The 20,190-nt window shown below is 73.8% G+C and overlaps 2 protein-coding genes across 2 annotated transcripts; both read right to left on the bottom strand.

Annotated features, from left to right (window-relative positions):
• Window positions 1-307: 307 nt before the first annotated feature.
• On the bottom strand, window positions 308-6,346 carry MTA2 (metastasis associated 1 family member 2; the record flags this gene model as incomplete). Its single annotated transcript, XM_082012396.1, is given in 19 exon segments — window positions 308-557; window positions 560-644; window positions 756-904; window positions 1,486-1,604; window positions 1,962-2,051; window positions 2,129-2,357; window positions 2,435-2,574; window positions 3,113-3,210; window positions 3,316-3,374; window positions 3,483-3,557; window positions 3,656-3,844; window positions 3,946-4,045; window positions 4,127-4,229; window positions 4,329-4,446; window positions 4,551-4,614; window positions 4,692-4,809; window positions 5,309-5,402; window positions 5,498-5,565; window positions 6,319-6,346. Coding segments are annotated over 19 exon segments (2,007 nt in total). The 3' UTR covers window positions 308-476.
• Window positions 6,347-7,002: 656 nt separating this feature from the next.
• On the bottom strand, window positions 7,003-17,335 carry EML3 (EMAP like 3; the record flags this gene model as incomplete). The annotated part of the gene is given in 24 exon segments (XM_082012394.1): window positions 7,003-7,230; window positions 7,762-7,892; window positions 7,974-8,072; window positions 8,341-8,428; window positions 8,503-8,600; window positions 8,714-8,802; window positions 9,873-9,940; window positions 10,637-10,768; window positions 10,850-10,975; window positions 11,736-11,887; window positions 11,965-12,103; window positions 12,191-12,325; window positions 12,402-12,497; window positions 12,581-12,691; window positions 14,031-14,100; window positions 14,190-14,339; window positions 15,421-15,544; window positions 15,635-15,661; window positions 15,785-15,813; window positions 16,067-16,174; window positions 16,479-16,619; window positions 16,621-16,759; window positions 16,953-17,105; window positions 17,305-17,335. Coding segments are annotated over 24 exon segments (2,631 nt in total). The 3' UTR covers window positions 7,003-7,035.
• Between the last annotated feature and the right edge of the window lie 2,855 nt (window positions 17,336-20,190).

Below are 20,190 nucleotides of genomic sequence, written 5' to 3'. Positions count from 1 at the left end.
CCGCCCTCCCCACACCACCACCGTCCTCCCGCGCCCGTTTCCCTCAGGGAACCTCCCCCGGAAGTGGTCCGTCCCGCCCAGATTCCCCGGGAAACTTCCGCCAGAAGCCGTCCGTCCCGCACCCAGTTCCCCCAGAAACGCGACCCCAGCATAAGCGTTCCGGCCGGAGCCCGCCCCACTCCCCCCCGGCCCAGGGTCTCCGCCTCCTCGCCCCCGGTGCCGGTTGTTGCGTCCCAGTGAAGAAAAATCGTCGGTTTTATTTCTTGTCGCTACAGAACCGGGACAGCCCGAGATACAAAACCGGGGGCGTTGCTCCACGTACAAAAGGGGCCCGCGGGGATCGGGGGGGGGGGCAGCGGGGGGGCTCCAGACCGGTACCCGGCCCAGCCCCGGGCCCGCCCCCCCCCGCGGTTTCTATGGAAATAAAAAAAATACAAAAGGGGCCCGGCCCGGTGGCTGGGGGGGGGAAGGGAGGGTCAGTCCTCGAGGACGATGGGCTCTGAGGTGCTGGCGGGGTGTGGGGGGCAGAGGGTGCCAGGGCCCCCCCGGGCCGCAGGGGCAGCCCCGGCTTCACCTTGAGGGGCAGGTTGGGGCGGCGGGCGGCGCGGCGGAGCTCCAGGTGCGTCAGCGCCTTCCGCAGCGCCCTGGTGGTGGCGGGGGGAGGGAGGACGGGGGGTCAGCGGCAGCCCACAGCCACCCCCCGCTCCGCCCCGTGGCCCCGCAGGGCCTCCCCCACGAGCCCCCCCGCCCCGCACCTGGTGTCCTTGGTGGCCACGAAGACGACAGGGTTGGGGGCGTCCGCGGGGTTCAGCTTCTGGCGCTTGCTGGCGGGGGGGGGCCCGGTGCGCAGCCCCGCCGCCAGGGCGCGCCCGTTGGCCGAGAAGGGGAGGCCCGAAGCCCCCACCTGCGCGGCAGCGTCAGGCCCCGCCCCTCCGCCAATCGCACCCCGCCCCTCTCGCCCTCTGCCAATCACACCCCGCCCCTCTCGCCCTCTGCCAATCACACCCCGCCCCTCTCGCCCTCTGCCAATCACACCGCCTCGCCCCCGCCCACAGGAGCCGTCAGTTACCCCAGAGACCGCCCCAGCCCCAGCGCGTCTCATTCCCTTGTCAATCAAGCCAGCCCCCGGCTCTTCCCCACCAATCACGGCCAGCTCCATTACCGCAGGCCCCGCCCCCTGCCAATCACACCAAACGCCCCAACCCACCTCTTTTCCCAGGCCCCGCCCCCTGTCAATCACCAGCCCCCGTCAATCACCCCAGACCCCCCCACAAGAAGCCCAACCTCCTTCCCCCAGGCTCCATCCCCTGTCAATCACCCCACGCTCCACCCCCAGCCCCCTTCCCACAGGCCCTGCTCCTTGTCAGTCACAGGGAGACCCCGCCCCCCCCGTCCCCATACCGGGGGGTGGTGGCCCTCGCCGCCCCCTCGTAGCCCCCCAGCGCCCCGTACCCGTACCCGGGGGGGGCGGTGGCCCTCGCCGGCCCCCTCGTAGCCCCTCTTGCCCACCAGCCCCGCCAGCCCCCGGCTCTGGCTGAGCTGGTTCCGGTTGATGGGGGTCTTGGTGCCACGCGGCGTCTTCGGCTTCAGGGGGGCCTGTGCCGCTGGGGGGCGGGGGGACAGGGGGTCAGGGGCTGCCCCACGGCTCCCCCCCAGCCCCACAGGACCACCCTGCTGCCCCACAGCTCCCAGGAAGAGCTCCAGCATCCAGCCCCCGCACCCCACCCCCAGGCTGGGGACCCTGTGTGCCCCCCGATGCCCCACACCCCCGGAGACCCCTTCCCCGCGCCCCCCAGGGCTGGGCCCACAGCCCCTCGCATCCCCCAGCCACTCCCCACGTCCCCCAGCCCCGCTGGGGCCAGGCCCCAGAGCCCCGGGGACCCCCCCCCAACGTCCCCCAGCCCCGCTCGGGCCAGGCCCCCACACCCCCGGGGACACCCCCGTGCCCCCCAACCCCTTACCCAGCTCCTTGACGATGGCGGCGAGGGGCAGCCGGGCCAGCGGGTGGATCTTGAGGGGAGCCTTGGCGGCCTTGGGCAAGCGGATGGAGCCTGCGGCGAGGGAGAGGAAGGTGAGGAGGAGGAAGAGGAGGGCGCAGCCCCGCGTCGCCCTCCCCGCCGCCGCTTACACTCGGCCTTGATGGCGTTGGCGTTGATGGGGGCGTAGGGGCGGCGGGCGGCGCGGCGCGGCTGCAGGACGTCGCGGCAGAGGCGGCGCGCCAGGCGGGTGAGGCGGGTGGTCTGCAGCAGGAAGGTCTGGCGGTTCTTGGCCAGCAGCTTGGCCCGGCTGGCGCTGGTGGTGTACGGGGAGAGGCTCTGCGCTTCGGGGCGCGAGAGGTGACCCCGAGAGTGCGGCTCCTGCGGGGACGGAGGGGGGTCAGGCAGGGGGGTGGGGGGCTCTGCACACACCCCCCCCCGCCGGCCCCGGGGCTCACCGAGGCGCTGCGGGCCGCTCCCTCCAGCTGCGTGGGGGTCTTCAGCCCCCCGTACTTCTTCCAGTAGATCCAGCACGAGGCGCAGAGGCGGCACTGCATGTTGGGGGGGCCCCAGGCGTACCACTGGGCAGACTGGGTGGCTGTGGGGTGGGGGGACGGGGTGTGCTGCGGGTGGGTGTGGAGACCCCTGCCCGGGGTGGGCGCGGAGACCCTGCGGCTCCGCTGCCCTCCAACACACCCATCCTGCGCCCCCCATCCTGCCCCCCTAACCCCTCTACAGCCCTTTCTCCTCCTGCCCCACTGCTGCCCGGGACCCCCTCCCGCCCCTATAGCACCCCAGTGCTGCCCCTGCCCACCCCCGCCCCTATAGCACCCCACTGCAGTCTGTGCCCCCCCTCCCGCCCCTATAGCACCCCACTGCTGCCCGTGCCCCCCCTCCCGCCTCTATAGCACCCCACTGCTGCCCATGTCCCCCTCCGGCCCCTGTAGCCCCCCATTGCCTCCAGCCTGTCCCCCCCCCAACCACTCCCCACATACCCCCTGCTTCTGCTGCCCTCAGCCCCCCCCCCTTCCTACCCCAGACCCAGCGGTGCCCCCCACCCCGGGAACCGCCCCCCACGGCGTCCCCCCAAGCCCCAGGACCCCCCCCGCGCCCCCCAAGGCCCCCTCCCCACTGACTGTGGCAGCTCTCGCAGGTCAGCCCCTTCTGGAAGCCGGCACCGTTCATGCCGGGTTTGGAGCCCACCGAGATGATCTGGTTGGGGTTCGGCTTTGTGCTGCGGAAAAAGGGGGTCAGGGGGGGCCGGGGGGGTCCCGTCGTCCCCCCCCAGGGCCCAGGAAGGGGCCCAGGCCCCCCCAGGAGCACCCCCTCCCCAACTCACTAGGTAGGGATGTAGACCTGCTTCAGCTTGCTGTCCGCCTCCGCTGCCTTCAGCCTCTTCTGCGAGCAGAGACGAGGGTAAGACGCGGGGGCAGGCGCAGTGGGGGGCTGGCTGCAGCCCCCGACCCGCAGCAGCACCCCCCGACCCGCAGCAGCCCCCCCCCTTACCTGCTGGATGTAGCGGTCGGTGGTTTTCCACATGTAGTAGAACTGGACGATGCTGGCGAGTGACTTCCAGGGCAGCTACGGGGAGAGAGGAGGGGAGCGAGTCCTCGCACCGAGGCGGGGGTCCTTCACCCCCTGTGTCCCGCCCCCTGCGCCCACCCCCCTCCCCGACTCACGAAGTCCTGCCGGATGTCATTGAAGTCCTTCCCGTACTTCTCCAGCGCCTCCTCGAAGAGCATAGCCTCGGAGGCCGACCACTCCTCCATCTCGTCGCGGCACAGCACCGGCCCCCCCTGCGGCACCAGCGTCGACATCGCCTTGGCCAGGTCGTAGCCGTTGCGCTGCAGCGTGTCCATGGCGTGGAACTGGGGACACGGGGGGAACGCAGAACGGTGAAGGGGGGGTGGAATGAGGAGGAGCATCCCCGCCACAGAGTCAGGGTCTCCCCGGCCCCCCCAAATCTCACCAGCGTGATGTCCCGGGAGGCGGCGGCGGCGCTCATGTGCAGGCTGGGCTGCCGGATGGAGCTGCTGCAGTCCAGGGCGCGCGCGAAGGTCCCGACGGCTCTGGGGGTGGACGGCGCAGGGACGGGGGGGCGTCAGCAGGGGCCCCCCACGTCCCCCCAGCACTCCCTGGCCCCAGCTCACCGTGCCACCACCAGGAACTGGTCGATCTGCCGGTCCGTCAGGGGGTTGTCGGGGTCCCACACCTTCATCTCCATCTTCTGCTGGTTTCGGTTGTCCGATTCGCCTGGGGCGAAGCGGGGGGGCATCAGGCTGAATTCCCCTCCCCCCTGCTCCTCTCCCCGTGCCGCAGCACGTCCCCCCCGACACCGCAGAGGCCCCCCACCTTCGGCCAGCCGGTCGGGGATTTCTGCCTGGTACTTGCAGCCGACCCGGATCTCGCCCTGGTCGGCCAGGAGGGTTTTCTGGACAGGGTCAAACACCAGCGAGTAGAAGAAGCAGTCCTGGCGGGGGGAGCAGGAGGGGGGAAGGCGTAAGGTGGGCTCAGCTGGGTGCGGGGGGGACCCCAAATCAGCCCCTGCCTTGTGGGGGGCCGCATGGGGCTCACCTCCTTCTCCAGGTACTGCCCCAGGATGTCGGTCTCGTTGAGGAGCGTCACGCTGCACTTCCCCCTGCGAGGCAGAGAGCCGGGACGTCAGGGCGAGACCCGCAGCCCCCCCTCGGAGCCCCCCGGCGGCGCGGCACGCACCGTATGTGGGTGGCCGGCAGCGATTCGAACTGCCGGGACAGGAACAGCTCGCGGTGCTTCAGCTGGTGACGCTGCTGCTCCGTCATGGTGGGCTGCTTGGACTCCTCCTCGAACTCGCCTGGGCGCGGGCAGGGGGGGGCTCAGAGGGCCCCCCCTCCTCGAGCGGGAGGCGCATTGTTCTCCCAGTACCCCCTCCCCGGGTTTTGGCAGCGGCCCCAGGCCAAGGGGGGCGCGGTGGGGGGGGGGGGCACAGCCCAGCCCTGCTCGCAGGCGCGGGAAGCCGGGTGGGGCAGCCCCTGAGGGCCCCCCCAGAACCTCCCCGCTCCGCTGGCCGTGCCTCGCTCCCTCCCCACGACACCCTGCTCTGCCCGTCTCCCCATTGGGGAGGGTCTGTGTGTGTGTGTCCCCCCAGCCCAGAATCACCCCAGGGACGGCAGATCGGGACAGGCCAGCTCCCCCCACCCCGCATTCTGGGGCAGCCCAGCCCCCTTTGGGAACCGAACGCCCCACGCTGGGATCTGCCCCCCAGCCCTGGGACACACACCCAGCCACAGCCCCCCTCCCGCTGCCCCACACAATCCCCCTGGCCCCGCCGGGGCGCGGCGGCCCGCACTCACGCGCATTGCTGTCGGCCAAGCTGTTGAGGCTGCTGGAGATGTCCCGCCGGCGGAAGAGGCAGACGACCTTGGCCTCCACGTTGCCGTTGGCGGTCTGCGGGGAGAGGGGGACGCCGCAGGGAGGTGAGGAGGGGGCGGCAGGAGAAGCCCACCCCGGGAATGGGGGGGGGGGGGGTGGCAGCCCCCCACCTTGTTGAGCTCCTCGATGCGGCGGACGAGGTAGGGGTTGCTGGAGGAGTTCTCGAAGTAGACGTAATCTGCAGGGAAAAAAGGGGTGCGGTGAGGGGAGCCCCCCCCCCCGCCATGCAGCCCCCCTCCCTTCTTCTAACGAGTAAGGAGAGGAGAAAGGGGTCCCCCCCCCCCAAAAATGGGGCAGGTGGTTTCTCCTCGCGGACACAGGGGCACCCTCATGGGCACGGGGGGCTCCTTCTTACACAATCCCCCCGCGCCAAAAGGGGTCCCGTGCACCTCGGGGGCTCACAGACACAGCCCCCGCCTTCCCCACCCAGACACGGGGACCCCTCTTCTCCCTCACCGAGCCCCCCCCCCCACAGGCCAGGGGTCCCCCACCGAGACACGGGCCCTGCCCTCCCCTCCCCCCCCCAGACGGGACGACACACACCCCCCCACCCCAAAAGCCGGGGCTCCTCGTGGGCTCCCCCTTCCCCCTCGTGGGTCCCTCTTGTCACAGACACGGCACTGGCCCCCCCCGAGGACCCCTCATCTTCCTCACAGACACGGGGGAGGGGGGCGAGCGTCACCCACCTCTGGGCCTCAGAGACCCCCGTTCCCCTCACAGTGCCCCCCCCATCCCTCACGGCCCCCCCAAATCCCCCCACAGGACCCCCCCTTCCCTCACAGACCCCCTAATCCCCCCACAGACCCCCCCCCTTCCCCTTGTGGGCCCCCCCGCCCCGTCCCTCACGGACCCCCTAATCCCCTCACGGGACCCCCGTCGCCCCACAGCCGCGGGGCCCCCCTCTCCCCTGTCGGTCCCGGCCCCCGCTCACCGCCGACGCGGTACATGTTGGCCGCCATGGCCGCTCGTTCGGCCGCGCTACCCCCGGGCCCGGCCCCGGCCGCGCTTCATCGCCTCCCGCTCCCGCCGCCTCCGCACCGGCACGACCCGCTCGGGCGCCTCCGGAGCAACTCGGGCGACTTCGGAACAGGCTCGGCACGGCCTCGGGCACTTCCGGAAAAGCCTCGGAACCTTTCGGAAGAGGCTCGGAAGGGTTTCGGGCACCTCCGGAGCTGCCTCGGGAGTCTTCGGCACCGGCTCGGGCACTTCCGGAAGAGCTTCGGGACTCCTCGGCCGGCCCTCGGGCACCTCCGGAGCTGCCTCGGGACTCCTCGGCGCCGGCTCGGGCGCCTCCGGAAGAGCTTCGGGACGACTCGGCCCGGCCTCGGGCTCCTCCGGAAGGGGCTCGGCAAGTTCCGCCAGAGCCGGAGCGCTTCCGGAAAGGGGTCGGGGGCGGGGGAGGGGGGGGGAGGGGGTGGGAACAACCTCGGGCCGGCTCGGCAATCTCCGGCGCTTCCGGGAAGTGGGCGGCCGTTTCCGCGGCCGCAGGAAGCAGGCGGAGCCGGGCCCCTGACCCCAGGCTTTATTGGCGCCTCTCACAGTGCAGCGTGAAAATGGGTGGGGGGGGCCCGAGCCCCCCGCCTTGGTCCCCAGGAGGAAGAGGGAAGGAGGGAGGAAGAGGAAGCGGAAGAGGAAGCAGGGGGGCGGCTCAGCGCGGGTCGGGGTCTCCCCCGGGCTCGGGAGCGCAGGGCGAGCGGCCGCAGGGCGGTTGCGGCCCCCCCAGCACGCGCCACTGGAAGACGCTGGTGTCCTTGCCCCCCAGGGAGACGAGGTGCCCGTCGTCGTGGGTGAAGCGCACGTTGGTGACGTGGCTGCCGTGGCCGCCGTACACGTGGCTCGGCGCCTGCGGGGGCCGCGAGCGTGAGCGGGCGCGGGCGACCCGCGCGCCCCGGGCTCCTCGCGCGCGCCCTCGCCTCGCGCACGCGTGGCCCTTGCAGGCACCCGCCCTCCCACAGCCCCTTCCCCTGCACCCAGCCCGCCCCACCCGGGGGTCCAGGCCCCCCCCGACCCCTCCCGGTCCCCCAAGTCACCCCACCCGGGGGTCCGCACCCCCTCCCAGTCCCCCAGCCCGCCCCACCCGGGGGTCCGGGCCCCCGCCGGACCACCTCCCAGTCCCCCAAGCCACCCCACCCGGGGGTCCAGGCCCCCCCCGACCCCTCCCAGTCCCCCAGCCCGCCCCACCCGGGGGTCCCGACCCCCTCCCAGTCCCCCAGCCCGCCCCACCCAGGGGTCCACGCCCCCTCCGACCCCCCACAGCCCCCCAGCCCACCCCACCCGACCTCCTCCCAGTCCCCTCGGCCACCCCACCTGGGGGTCCAGGCCCCCCCCAGCCCCGCCGCCCGCCCCAGGCGGGGGTCCGGGCCCCCCAGCCCACCTTGGGGCGGGCGCAGGGGTACTGGAACAGATGCACTTTGCAGAAGTCGTCGGCCACGGCCACCACGCGCTCGTGGTGGGACCGGCACAGGGAGTTGATGTCGGTGCCGTCAGAGCCGTCGGGCCAGACGCCTGCAGGGGACCGAGGCGGGGGGGTTAGGGGGACCCCCCCAGAACCCCCCAGTCCTCCCCGGCCCCCCCCACAAGGCCCACCGAAGACGTGGAAGCCCAGCACGCAGGTGTAGGACGCCCACTCCCGGTCCCGGCTCTCGAAGCGGTTGCGGAGAAGTTTGCAGCCCCCGGCGACGTCCCCTGGGTGGGGGGACAAGGGCAGTGAGACCCCTCCCCCCCTCACCCCCTGGGGGAGGGCGGGGTGCACACCAGCCCCCCAACCCCAGCAGGATAAGGGGGTGCATGCCCGCACCCCCATAGCCGGGGGTCCCAGGGGGTTGCATGCTGCCCGCCCCCCCATGCCGGGGGTCCGAGCAGCGTAAGGGGGTGCCTGCCAGCCCCTGGGGGGGTCCCAGCAGGGTAAGGGGGTGCCCACCAGCCCCCCCCAATCCGCGCCCCCCCGGCTCACAGTAGAGGATCTCGTAGTCCCCCGAGTTGGACATGACGAAGCGCCCATCCTTGGACCAGTCCAGGTGGGTGATGAAGCTGGAGTGGCCCTGGGGGGGGCGGGGGGGGTGTTGAGGGCGCTGGGTGCAGCGGGGACCCCCGGCCCCCCCGCCCCGCCGCTGACCGCGCAGCGCCCGAAGCGGGTGTACTTGCGCCCGCCCTCGGCGACGCTGTAGATGTAGATGAAGTTGTCGTGGGAGCCGATGGCGAGGAAGGAGCCGTCTGCGGGGACGGGGAGGGGGTTGGGGCGGGGGGGACGCACACAGGCGCAGGGGGACACCCCCCCCCCCCCCCCCCCCCCCAATATCTCGCTGCCGTGGGGGACGGGGGCTCACCCGGGGAGAACCGCACCACCGAGAGCTGCTCGTTGCCGTCCGAGCCCCCGGCCAGCGGCTGCTGCGTCGCCGTGTCCAGCACCAGCCACCTGCGGGGGGGCCATGGGGACACGGGGGGGGCATGGGGACACAGAGGCGGGGGCATGGGGACATGGGGGGGCATGGGGACACGGGGAGGGGGGCATGGGGACACGGAGGGGGGGCATGGGGACACGGAGGCGGGGGCATGGGGACATGGGGGGGCATGGGGACACGGGGAGGGGGGCATGGGGACACGGAGGGGGGGCATGGGGACACGGAGGCGGGGGCATGGGGACATGGGGGGGCATGGGGACACGGGGAGGGGGGCATGGGGACACAGAGGGGGGGCATGGGGACACGGAGGCGGGGGCATGGGGACATGGGGGGGCATGGGGACATGGGGAGGGGGGCATGGGGACACGGAGGGGGGGCATGGGGACACGGAGGCGGGGGCATGGGGACATGGGGGGGCATGGGGACACGGGGAGGGGGGCATGGGGACACAGAGGCAGGGGCATGGGGACACGGGGGGGCATGGGGACATGGGGGGGGCATGGGGACACGGGGAGGGGGGCATGGGGACATGGATGTGGGGGCATGGGGACACGGGGGGGCATGGGGACACGGAGGGGGGGCATGGGGACATGGATGTGGGGGCATGGGGACATGGGGGGGCATGGGGACATGGAGGCGGGGGCATGGGGACACGGGGAGGGGGGCATGAGGACATGGATGTGGGGGCATGGGGACATGGGGGGGCATGGGGACACGGGGAGGGGGGCATGGGGACATGGGGGGGCATGGGGACACGGGGAGGGGGGCATGGGGACATGGATGTGGGGGCATGGGGACACGGGGGGGCATGGGGACACGGGGGGGGCATGGGGACACGGAGGCGGGGCATGGGGACATGGGGGGGCATGGGGACACGGGGAGGGGGGCATGGGGACATGGGGGGGGCATGGGGATGCGGGGGGGGCATGGGGACACGGAGGGAGGGGCACAGACACCGTGTCCCCCTCCTCCCGCCTCTTGGGTCCCCCCACTGCGTGGCACCACCCCTCCCCCCGCCCTGTTGCATCCCCCCGCGTCCCCCCCGCGTCCCCCCCGCGTCCCCCCCGCGTCCCCCGTCGCTCACCGCCCCGTCAGCAGCCCCACGGCCACCACCTGCCCCCCGGGGTGGAAGTCGGCGCAGAGCCCCGTGTCCTGCCGGGGACGGGGGCGTCAGGCCGTGCGGGCACCGGCCCCCCACGGTCCCCCACGCCAGGCTCCTGCCCCCCGGCCCCCCCGCCCTACCCAGCCCCCCTGTACCCCCATATCACCCCCCTGGTCCCTCCAGCCCCCCTCATCCTCCCTGTACCCCCATACCAGCCCCCCGGCTCCTCCAGCCCCCCTGTACCCCCATACCAGCCCCTCCCAGCCCCTCCACACCCCCCCAGCCCCACTGTACCCCCATACCGCGTCCCCCCCAGCCCCCCTGTACCCCCATACCAGCCCCTCCCGGTCCCTCCACACCCCCCCAGCCCCCCTGTACCCCCAAACCAGCCCCCCCCCGGGTCCCTCCAGCCCCCCTGTACCCCCATACCAGCCCCTCCCGGTCCCTCCAGCCCCCCTGTACCCCCATACCAGCCCCCCCCGGGTCCCTCCAGCCCCCCTGTACCCCCATACCAGCCCCCCCCGGTCCCTCCAGCCCCCCTGTACCCCCATACCAGCCCCCCCCCCGGTCCCTCCAGCCCCCCTGTACCCCCATACCAGCCCCCCCCGGTCCCTCCAGCCCCCCGCACTGCTCTCCCAGCCCCTGCTACCCCCAGCCCTCCTGCACCCCCATACCAACCGCTGCCTCCCGGGCCCCCCGGCCCCCCGGCCCGGGCTCCCGTGCCCCCCGCGCCCCCCGGCCCCCACCTCCAGCGCCAGGCTCCAGGCCAGCGCGTGCTCCTGCCCGTCCCACAGGCAGAGCTGCCGGTCGTGGCCGCAGGTGAGGAAGAGGCAGCAGCTGGGGTGGGTGGCCAAGCCCCACACCTCGTCCGTGTGTCCCTGGGGGGGCACAGGGGGCGGGGGCCGTCACCCCCTTCCCAGCGGAGAGACCCCCACCCCTCCCTCCCTCCCCGGCCCCACCTGCACGATGGGGGCGAAGCCGGCGTCCAGCGTCCCCCGTAACAGGGCGTTGCGGGTCGTCCCCACCAGCAGCTCGTCCCCGGGACCCTCCGCGATGGTCCGCACCGCGCCGAAGCGCTCGGGGAGCTGGGGGTCGGGGGGGTCGGGGGGTGGGGGGCACCCCAAGGGTCACCCTCGCCCCGAAGCGCTCGGGGAGCTGGGGGTCGGGGGGAGTCGGGGGGTGGGGGGCACCCCAAGGGTCACCCTAGTGCCAAAGCGCTCGGGGAGCTGGGGGTCAGGGGGTGGGGGGCACCCCAAGGGTCACCCTAGCGCCAAAGCGCTCGGGGAGCTGGGGGTCGGGGGGTGGGGGGCACCCCAAGGGTCACCCTAGTGCCAAAGCGCTCGGGGAGCTGGGGGTCAGGGGGTGGGGGGCACCCCAAGGGTCACCCTCACCCCGAAGCGCTCGGGGAGCTGGGGGTCGGGGGGAGTCGGGGGGTGGGGGGCACCCCAAGGGTCACCCTAGTGCCAAAGCGCTCGGGGAGCTGGGGGTCAGGGGGTGGGGGGCACCCCAAGGGTCACCCTAGCGCCAAAGCGCTCGGGGAGCTGGGGGTCAGGGGGTGGGGGGCACCCCAAGGGTCACCCTAGTGCCAAAGCGCTCGGGGAGCTGGGGGTCGGGGGGGGCACCCCAAGGGTCACCCTAGTGCCAAAGCGCTTGGGGAGCTGGGGGTCAGGGGGGTCGGGGGGTGGGGGGCACCCCAAGGGTCACCCTAGTGCCAAAGCGCTCGGGGAGCTGGGGGTCGGGGGGGGCACCCCAAGGGTCACCCTCGCCCCGAAGCGCTCGGGTAGCTGGGGGTCAGGGGGGGTCGGGGGGGGGCTGGGGCGGGTTTTGGGGGGCCGGGACCCCCACCTCGGCCTCCTGCAGCAGGGCCAGCGCGGGGCTCCAGCACACCACCCGCCGGTCCTTGCCGCCGCCGCTCAGCACCGTCCCGTCCCGCCGGCGGCACAGGGCGAAGACGCTGCCCTCGTGCGCCCGCGTCTGCTGCCCGATCTGGTACGTCTCTGCAGAGCCGGGGTCAGCCCTCGCCCGCGTCCCCCACCCCATCCCACCCACCCCCCCCCCCCGCCCCGTCTCCCACCTTTGCCGCCCTTCCCCGGCGCGCGCCCGTCCCCGCCGGCGCGGGTCCAGGTCAGGATGTTGCCCTCGGAGTCACCCGTCAGCACGTCCCCGGCGGCGTCGAAGACGAAGCACTGGATGAACTTGGGTTTCTTGTACTTCTGCGGGGAGGGGGGACACGACACAGCAGCGTCAGCACGAAGCCGGACCCCCCGCCCCGGCGCCCCGGGACCCCCGGGGGGTCTCACCCCGAAGATTCCCTGTTTCTTGGTGAGGGCGGTCCCGCTCCAGGTCCAGAAGTAGACGTGGGATTTGCCGCTGGTGATGATGCTGCTGCTGTCCTGGGGGTTGAACTCCACCGTCAGCACCGACTCGTTCGTGCTCTGCGGGGCAAACCGTCAGCCCAGATGCCGGGACCCCCCGCAGACCCCCCCCCCGTCACCGGGGTCCCCCCCTCACCTTCACCTCCGCCTGCTTGGTGCCGCGGGCGCAGTCCCACACCGACATCATGTGCTCGTTGGAGTCGTCCACCACGCAGAGGAAGGCGCCCTGGTCCTGGGGGGACGGGGTGAGGGGGACGGGGGGGGGGGCGGGACGGGGGGGGCGGGGGTCGAGGGGGCGCGGGGACGCGGACTCACGGCGGTGGAGAAGGCGAGGGAGCCCACGCCGCGCTCGAAGCTGCCGAGGCCGATCTGCTGCAGCGTGAGCAGCGTGGCCGAGTCCCAGATGTGCACGACGGGCTGCAGCGGCTGGGGGGGGGGCGGCGCGGGGTGGGGGGTCCCGGGGGTCCCACCCCACGGTGGGGGGCACATATCCTCATCCCGTCCCGTCCTTGTCCCCGTCCCATCCCGTCCCTGCCGCTGGCTTGTCTTCGTTCCACCCTCATCCCATCCCATCCCAGTCCAGTCCCTCCCATCACATCCCCTCCCATCCCATCATATGCCATCCCAGTCCATCCCCTCTCCATCCCAGTCCCTCCCAGTCCATCCCCTCCCATCCCATCCCAGTCCAGCCCAGTCCATCCCATCGTATTCCATCCCATCATATCCCATCCCATCCTGTCCCATCCCAGTCCATCCCATCATTTCCTATCCCCATCCCATCATATCCCATCTCAGTCCATCCCCTCTCCATCCCAGTCCATCCCACCCCATCCCCTCCCCTCCCAGTCCATCCTGTCCCATCCCAGTCCATCCCATCCCGTCCCCCCCCATCCATCCCATCATATCCCATCTCAGCCCATCCCCTCCCATCCCATCCCAGTCCAGTCCATCCCATCATATCCCCTCTCCATCCCAGTCCAGTCCATGCCATCATATTTCCTCTCCATCCCATCATATTCCATCCCATCATATCCCATCCCATCCCATCCCATCCCATCCCATCCCGTCCTCTCCCAGTCCATCCCAGTCCATCCCATCCCCTCCCCTCCCAGTCCCTCCTGTCCCATCCCAGTCCATCCCATCCCGTCCCCTCCCAGTCCATCCCAGTCCATCCCATCATATCCCCTCCCCATCCCATCATATCCCATCCCAGTCCATCCCCTCCCATCCCATCCCAGTCCAGTCCATCCTATCATATCCCCTCTCCATCCCAGTCCAGTCCATCCCATCATATCCCCTCCCCATCCCATCATATCCCATCCCAGTCCATCCCCTCCCATCCCAGTCCAGTCCATCCCATCATATCCCCTCTCCATCCCAGTCCAGTCCAGTCCATGCCATCGTATTTCCTCTCCATCCCATCATATCCCATCCCGCCCCATCCCATCCTCTCCTAGTCCATCCCAGTCCATCCCATCCCATCCCCTCCCCTCCCAGTCCATCCCGTCCCATCCCAGTCCATCCTGTCCCATCCCCTCCCAGTCCATCCCATCCCCTCCCAGTCCATCCCATCCCCTCCCAGTCCATCCCAGTCCATCCCCTCCCCTCCCAGTGCATCCCATCCCACCCCCTCCCAGTCCATCCAGTCCCATCCCCCCCCTCCCATTCCATCCCAGTCCATCCCAGCCCGTCCCATCCCACCCCCCCTCCCCTCCCAGTCCATCCCAGTCCATCCCAGTCCATCCCCTCCCCTCCCGCCCCGCACCTTGCCGTCCTTGTCGACGCCGGCCGCCTGCCCCGTGGCGACGCGGAGACGGTCGGGGTGCACGGCCAGGCTGCGGCGGGGCGGCCGGGGGGTGAGGGGGGGGGACACACACACACGACACGGGGACGGGGACACCCCCCCCCCCCGCCCGGGGCTCACCAGCGCACGCAGTCGCTGTGACGCAGGTAGTGGCGCTGGCGGCGGCGCGGGACGTGCAGGAGGATGACGACGCAGGCGATGAAGTACACCAGCTCGCCCGACGCCAGCACGTGCAGGTTGCAGCGGCTGTCGCGGCCCCGGTACCCGTAGCTGGGCGCCGTTAAGGGACGCGGCGGCTGCGGTGCGCGGGGACCCCCCCCCCCGCCACCCTGGAGGGTGACCCGCGGAGAGGGACGGGACCCCCAGATGGGGATGGGGATCCCCAGAAGGGACCCCCGGAGAGGGACGGGACCCCCAGATGGGGATGGAGACCCTCAGAAGGGACCCCCGGAGAGGGACGGACCCCCAGATGGGGATGGGGACCCTCAGAAGGGACCCCCGGAGAGGGACGGACCCCCAGATGGGGATGGAGACCCTCAGAAGGGACCCCCGGAGAGGGACGGACCCCCAGATGGGGATGGGGACCCCCAGAAGGGAGCCCCAGAGAGGGATGGGACGCCCAGATGGGGATGGGGATCCCCAGAAGGGACCCCCGGAGAGGGACGGGACCCCCAGATGGGGATGGGGATCCCCAGAAGGGACCCCCGGAGAGGGACGGGACCCCCAGATGGGGATGGGGATCCCCAGAAGGGACCCCCAGAGAGGGATGGGACGCCCAGATGGGGATGGGGATCCCCAGAAGGGACCCCCGGAGAGGGACGGGACCCCCAGATGGGGATGGGGATCCCCAGAAGGGGACCCCGGAGAGGGATGGGACCCTGGAAAGGGACAGGACCCCCAGATGGGACCCCAGAGAGGGATGGGACCCCCAGAGGGGACCCTGAGAGGAACGGAACCCCCAGATGGAGATAGGGACCCCCAGAAGGGACCCCCAGAGAGGGATGGGACCCTGGAGAGGGACAGGACCCCCTCAGAAGGGGATGAGGACAGGAATGGGACCCCCCGAGATGGATGGGACCCCCAAATGTGACCCCAGAGAGGGATAGGACCCCCAGAGAGGGACGAGGACCCCCAGATGAGACCCCAGAGAGGGATGGGACCCCCAGAGAGGGACAGAGACCCCCAGATGCAACCCCAGAGAGGGATGGGGACCCCCAGATGGGACCCCCAGAGAGGGACGGGACCCCCAGCGAGGGATGGGACCCCCAGCGAGGGAGGGGCGCACCCAGCCGGGTCCAGGGCTGGGGACCCCCAGGGCGGGGGGGCGGCGCGCGGCGGGGACGCAGGATACACCCAGTCGAGCTGCAGGCGCTCGGGGGGCAGCTCAGCCCGCAGCCCCCCGTAGGGGCCCAGCCCCGAGGGCACGTACATGGTGATGGGGCGACCCCGCAGGAACATCTTCACCGACACCCCCTCTGCGGGACGGGGACACCGGGGGGGTCACCCCGCGGCCCCCGCCCCGCGGCCCCCGCCCCGCGGCCGGCCGGATGCCCCCCGAGCCTCACCCAGGTTGTAGTTCCCGCGGCGCGACCCTGGGGAGGGAAACGGCGTTACGCCCCAAAAACGAGCCCCCCCGTAATGATTCCCCCCCCCTCCTTCCCGCACCCCAAAAATGACCCCCGGTCCCCCCCCCCCCCCCCCCCCCCAGCACCCACCTGGGCTCAGGGTGGGCTCCTTCGGGCGGCTGCCAGGGAGAGGCGGCGTCAACGGGGGAGCGTGGGGGGTGCGGGGGAGGTTTGGGGGTGCAGGGGGGGTTTGGGGGCGCAGGGGGGACGAAAGGGTGCAGGGAGGGTTGGGGGGGTGCGGGGGGGCGCAGGCAGGGTGCAGAGGGGCTGCGGGGGTGCGGGGGGGGTGAGGGGCGCGGGGTGAGGGTTGGGGCGCGGGGGGGGGGATTGGGGGTGCGGGGGGGGGTTTGGGGGTGCGGGGGGGGCCCCCACCTCTCGGGGCTCCCCGCCTGCGGCAGGAGGTTGGCGGACGAAGCCGCTTTCCTGCTGAGGCGCTGCCGGGGGCTGGAGCTGCCGGAGGAGGAGCTGTGCCTGCGCAGGCTGGGGGGACACGGGGGGACACGGGGGGACACGGGGGGGGCACCGTCAGTGAAGGGCTAACACCCCCCCGCCTCTCCCCCCCCCCCCCCCGCCAAATCCCCCCATAACCCCACCACCGTCCTCCCCCCGCACCCAGGCAACCGGCCCCCGGCCCCTCTCCCCACGGCCCCCCAACTCCCCCCCCCACCGGACCCCAGCCTCTGGACCCCCCCCTTCTCCCCACTCCCCCCCCCCAACAGACCCAGACCCCCACCCACCGCTCCCCCAGCCGACCCAAATGTCGGGGTGGGTCCCCCGTCCTCACAGCTCTTTGTGGGTGCCCCGAGGGGCCGGGCTGGGGGCCGCCGGGGGGGAATCGGGAGCCGGGGGCTCCGGGGAGGCCGGGGCGGGTGCCGGGGGGCACGGAGGGGACCCCGGGGGGGGTGGCTCCTGGGGGCCCCCCCCCGCCGGCTCCCAGCACCTCCGGGATCGGGACCGTCTCCTCCGTCTGCGTCCCCACGCTGACGGTTTGGGGGGGCCCGGGGGGGGCCGGGGGGAGCCCGTCGGGGTCCGGCTGCGGGCAGGGCTCCGGCACGGCGCCGTCGGCTGCGGCGGGGGGGGGACGACGGCGAGAGGGGTCAGCGCCCGAGACCCCCCCCCTCCCGGCTCCGCCGCCGCACCCCGGAGCCGGGGCTCCGTAGAGGGGGACACACGGACGGACGCGGGACCCCCAGGCTTGCGGGCGAGGGCCGCCGCCGCGGCGGGGTCGGGGGACCCCCGGCCGGCGTCGAGGCCTCACCGTGGGGCGGGTGCCGCAGCAGCCGGGGCAGGTGCTGGTCGTAGAGGCCGAGGCGTCGCAGGGCGTCCGCCAGCGCCGCCTTCACCAGCGCCAGCTCCTCCTCGAGGCGCCGCAGCCGCAGCTCCTGGGGGGCCGGGGGGCCGGGGGGGTCACCTGCGGGAGGGCAGAGGGGTGAGACGGTGCCGCCTTGGGGGGGACGGGGGACCCCCTCCCCAAAAAGCCAGACCCCATTTCTGGCGGGGGGGTGGGGGTGTGGGGTGACCCAGCATGGGGGTTCCCGGGGTGGGGAGGGGGTCCCGCCGGAGCAGCCCCCCACCGCCGCCGCCGGCCCGTCCGTGGCTGCCGGGCTCACCGCGGGGGCCGCGCTCCGGCTCGGGCTCCATGGCGGGCGAGCGGCCGGGCTCGCGCCAGGCCTCGGCCGCGGCCTCCGGCTCCGCCGCCCCAGGAAGCGCCGCCGCGTCGCCGAGTCATTTCCCCTTCGCCGCCCCGGCCCGATCCTGCGCCCGCCGCCTCCGCGGGGCGGGGGGACACCGGCCCTCCGGGGGCACCCAAGGCGCCCCGCTCGCGGCCCCCCCTCCCTGCCCCCCTCCCGGGACCCCCGGCACGCGGCGCCCCGGCAGCCCCCCTGTCGCCGTCCTCCCCCGCCCCCCACCCCCAGGATTTGGGGCGAGGGGCTCTGGGTGCCCCCCGACCCCCGTATCGCCAGCGCCCTGGGGGCAGCCATGGGGCGGGGGTGGCCCCCCAGTAAATCCCCCCGCCGCCGGGCTGAGGGACCCCCAGCGCCGCCCCCACCCAAGCCCCGCTCGCGGGGGGCTGGTGCCGGGGCGCTTGGCTTTGCCGAGGTGGGGCGAGCACCCCACAGCCGTGGGGCGCGGGGCAGTCCCCACCCGCCCGGTTTCGGGATGAATCGGGGGTGCCGGCGCCCCGAACCCACAACAAAGGGCGCCGGCGGCCCCGATTCATCCCGAAAGCGAAACGTCGCTTGCGTGGGGGACCCGGGTGCCACAGCCCCCTCCCCGGGCCGGGACGAGGGGCTCAGCCCCACGGCTCTACGCGCCCCAGCGGGGGACCCAGGCGCCCCCTGAAGCCGGGGGGGGGGACCCAGACCCCCGTGTCCAGGCTCGGTGGGCGCCGGGGCCGCGATGCCTGGGTGCCGTGCACCCCCGGGCCAGGATATGGGGCTGCGTGCGTGTGTGTCCCCCCCCCAACTCCTGCCGTGGGGCAGGTCGGCCCCACTTTGCCCTCCCCCGGGGCGGGGGGGCAGGTGGGAGCCGGGGCCGCATCCTGCACAGTCATAGCGCAAGCGGGTTCGGGGCTGCGCCTCCGGGAACAGCCTCCGCTCCGCTGCGCGCGTCGCGCCCGCCGCGGCGAGGGGACGGTGACCGGGCGAGCCCCCGCTGCAGGTACAGCGGGGCCCGGGCGCCCGGGGCCCGTGGGGGGACATCGGGGGCCAATGGGTGGCCCATGGACCATTGGGTCCCACGGGGTGACTTTGGGGTCCGTGGGGTGGCCCAGGGGACCACTGGGTCCCGTGGGGGGATATGGGGGTCCGTGGGGTGGCCCAGGGACCGCTGGGTCCCGCGGGGGGATATGGGGGTCCGCGGGGTGGCCCAGGGACCGCTGGGTCCCGTGGAGGGATGTGGGGGTCCGTGGGGTGGCCCAGGGACCGCTGGGTCCTGTGGGGGCACTTTGGGGTCCGCGGGGTGGCCCAGGGACCGCTGGGTCCCGTGGGGGGATGTGGGGGTCCGTGGGGTCCCCACGCTGCCGCCCCACCCCGTGGGTCCCCCAGCCCCACTCCCCCCCGTCTTGCCCCACACAGCGCCATGGAGCCGCAGCTGGGCCCCTACACCCCCCTGTACCCCCCCAGCGGCCCCTTCCCCGCCGTGGGGCAGCCCCACTGGGAGCCCCGGCCCCCCCAGGACCCCCACGGGCCCTGGGGCCCCCCCAGCGGCGAGGGACCCCCCGGCCGCCTGGACCCCTTCTCCCAGGCCTTCGCCGGCCGCTTGCCGGGCAAGGCCTGGGGGGCCGGGACCCCGGCGGGCGGGGGGGTCACCCCTCCCCCCGGGCTACCTGCCCCTGCCCCACGACGGCCTCCTGCCCCACGGCGGGCCCCCCCCCGAGGAGCTGCCCCCCGCCTGCCTCTACCAGGACCTGCAGCCCCCGTCCTGCGCCCCCCCTGCACCCTTCCAGAGCCCAGGTGAGCTCGGGGGGGGGGGCCCAGACGCCTTTTTGGGGGTGGGGGTAACCCTGACACCCCCCCCCAATCCGTTCCCTCGCCCCATAGCAGCCCCACAGGGACTTGGGGGGCCGGAGGGCTTCGCCGGACTCCTGGGACCCCCGGGCTGGGCGCCCGATGGGGTGCGAGGCGACCAGGTGAGCCCGGGGGGGGGCCCGGGGGGGGCCCGGGGGGGGCCCGGGGGTCCCCCAGCGCCTGACCCCCCGTCCCCTCCCCGCAGGACCCCAGCCGCTGTTTCAGGGGGGCCGAGCTGCCTTTCCCTGGGGTCCCCCCATGGCCGGGGGGGTCCCTGGGGGCGGCGGGGGGGGGCTGCGAGCTGACCCCCCCCTATGAAGGGGCCAGGGCCCCCCCCGAGGTGAGAGGGGCCGGACGCCTGGGCACGGGGGGGGCACGGGGGGGGCACGGGCCCCCCCTGTCACCCCTCTCCCCTCTCTCCCGCAGGCCCCCCCGGCCCCTCCCGGCGGGGCCCGGGCCCCCCCGTACCAAAGCCGCCTGGGGCTGGGGGGGGGTCCCCCTCGGTACCGGCCACCCCCCATGCTAGACCCGGGGCGCCGGGGGCCGGGGCTGTTCGGGGGGCTGCCGGTGGGGGGCAGCCCCCCCCCCGCCACCAACACCTCTCGCTTCCGTGAGTTGGGGAGGGGGGTGTCACACACACCGGGGGGCGGGGGGGGGGCGGCGGGGTGGAAGGGGGGCTGCCCTGCCACCCCCACCTCTTTCTGCCCCCCCCCGCCCCCCCAGGCAGATCAACGGGGGTCCCGGCTTCCAGGCAGCCGTGCCGGCGGCGGGGGGCTGCAGGCGGGACCCCCCCCACGGGGGGACCGCACCGGCCTGGAGCCCCTGGCCCGGGCTGGAGGGGGACCCCGAGACCCAGCAGCAAGGTGAGGGCCCCCCCCCCTCCCCCCAGACCTCCTTTTCCCGGGCTGGGGGTTGTAGGGGGGGTCCTGCCCGCGGACTCGCCCCCCCCCCTCAGCCCGGACCCCCGCAGTGGAGACCCTCCTGGCC

This window comes from Phaethon aethereus (assembly GCF_964289735.1).
Source record: "Phaethon aethereus genome assembly, chromosome: 37".
In the NCBI taxonomy this organism is placed as follows: domain Eukaryota; kingdom Metazoa; phylum Chordata; class Aves; order Phaethontiformes; family Phaethontidae; genus Phaethon; species Phaethon aethereus.
The sequence above is the reverse complement of the archived record's forward strand: the minus strand, read 5'-3'. Positions and strand labels throughout refer to the sequence as shown.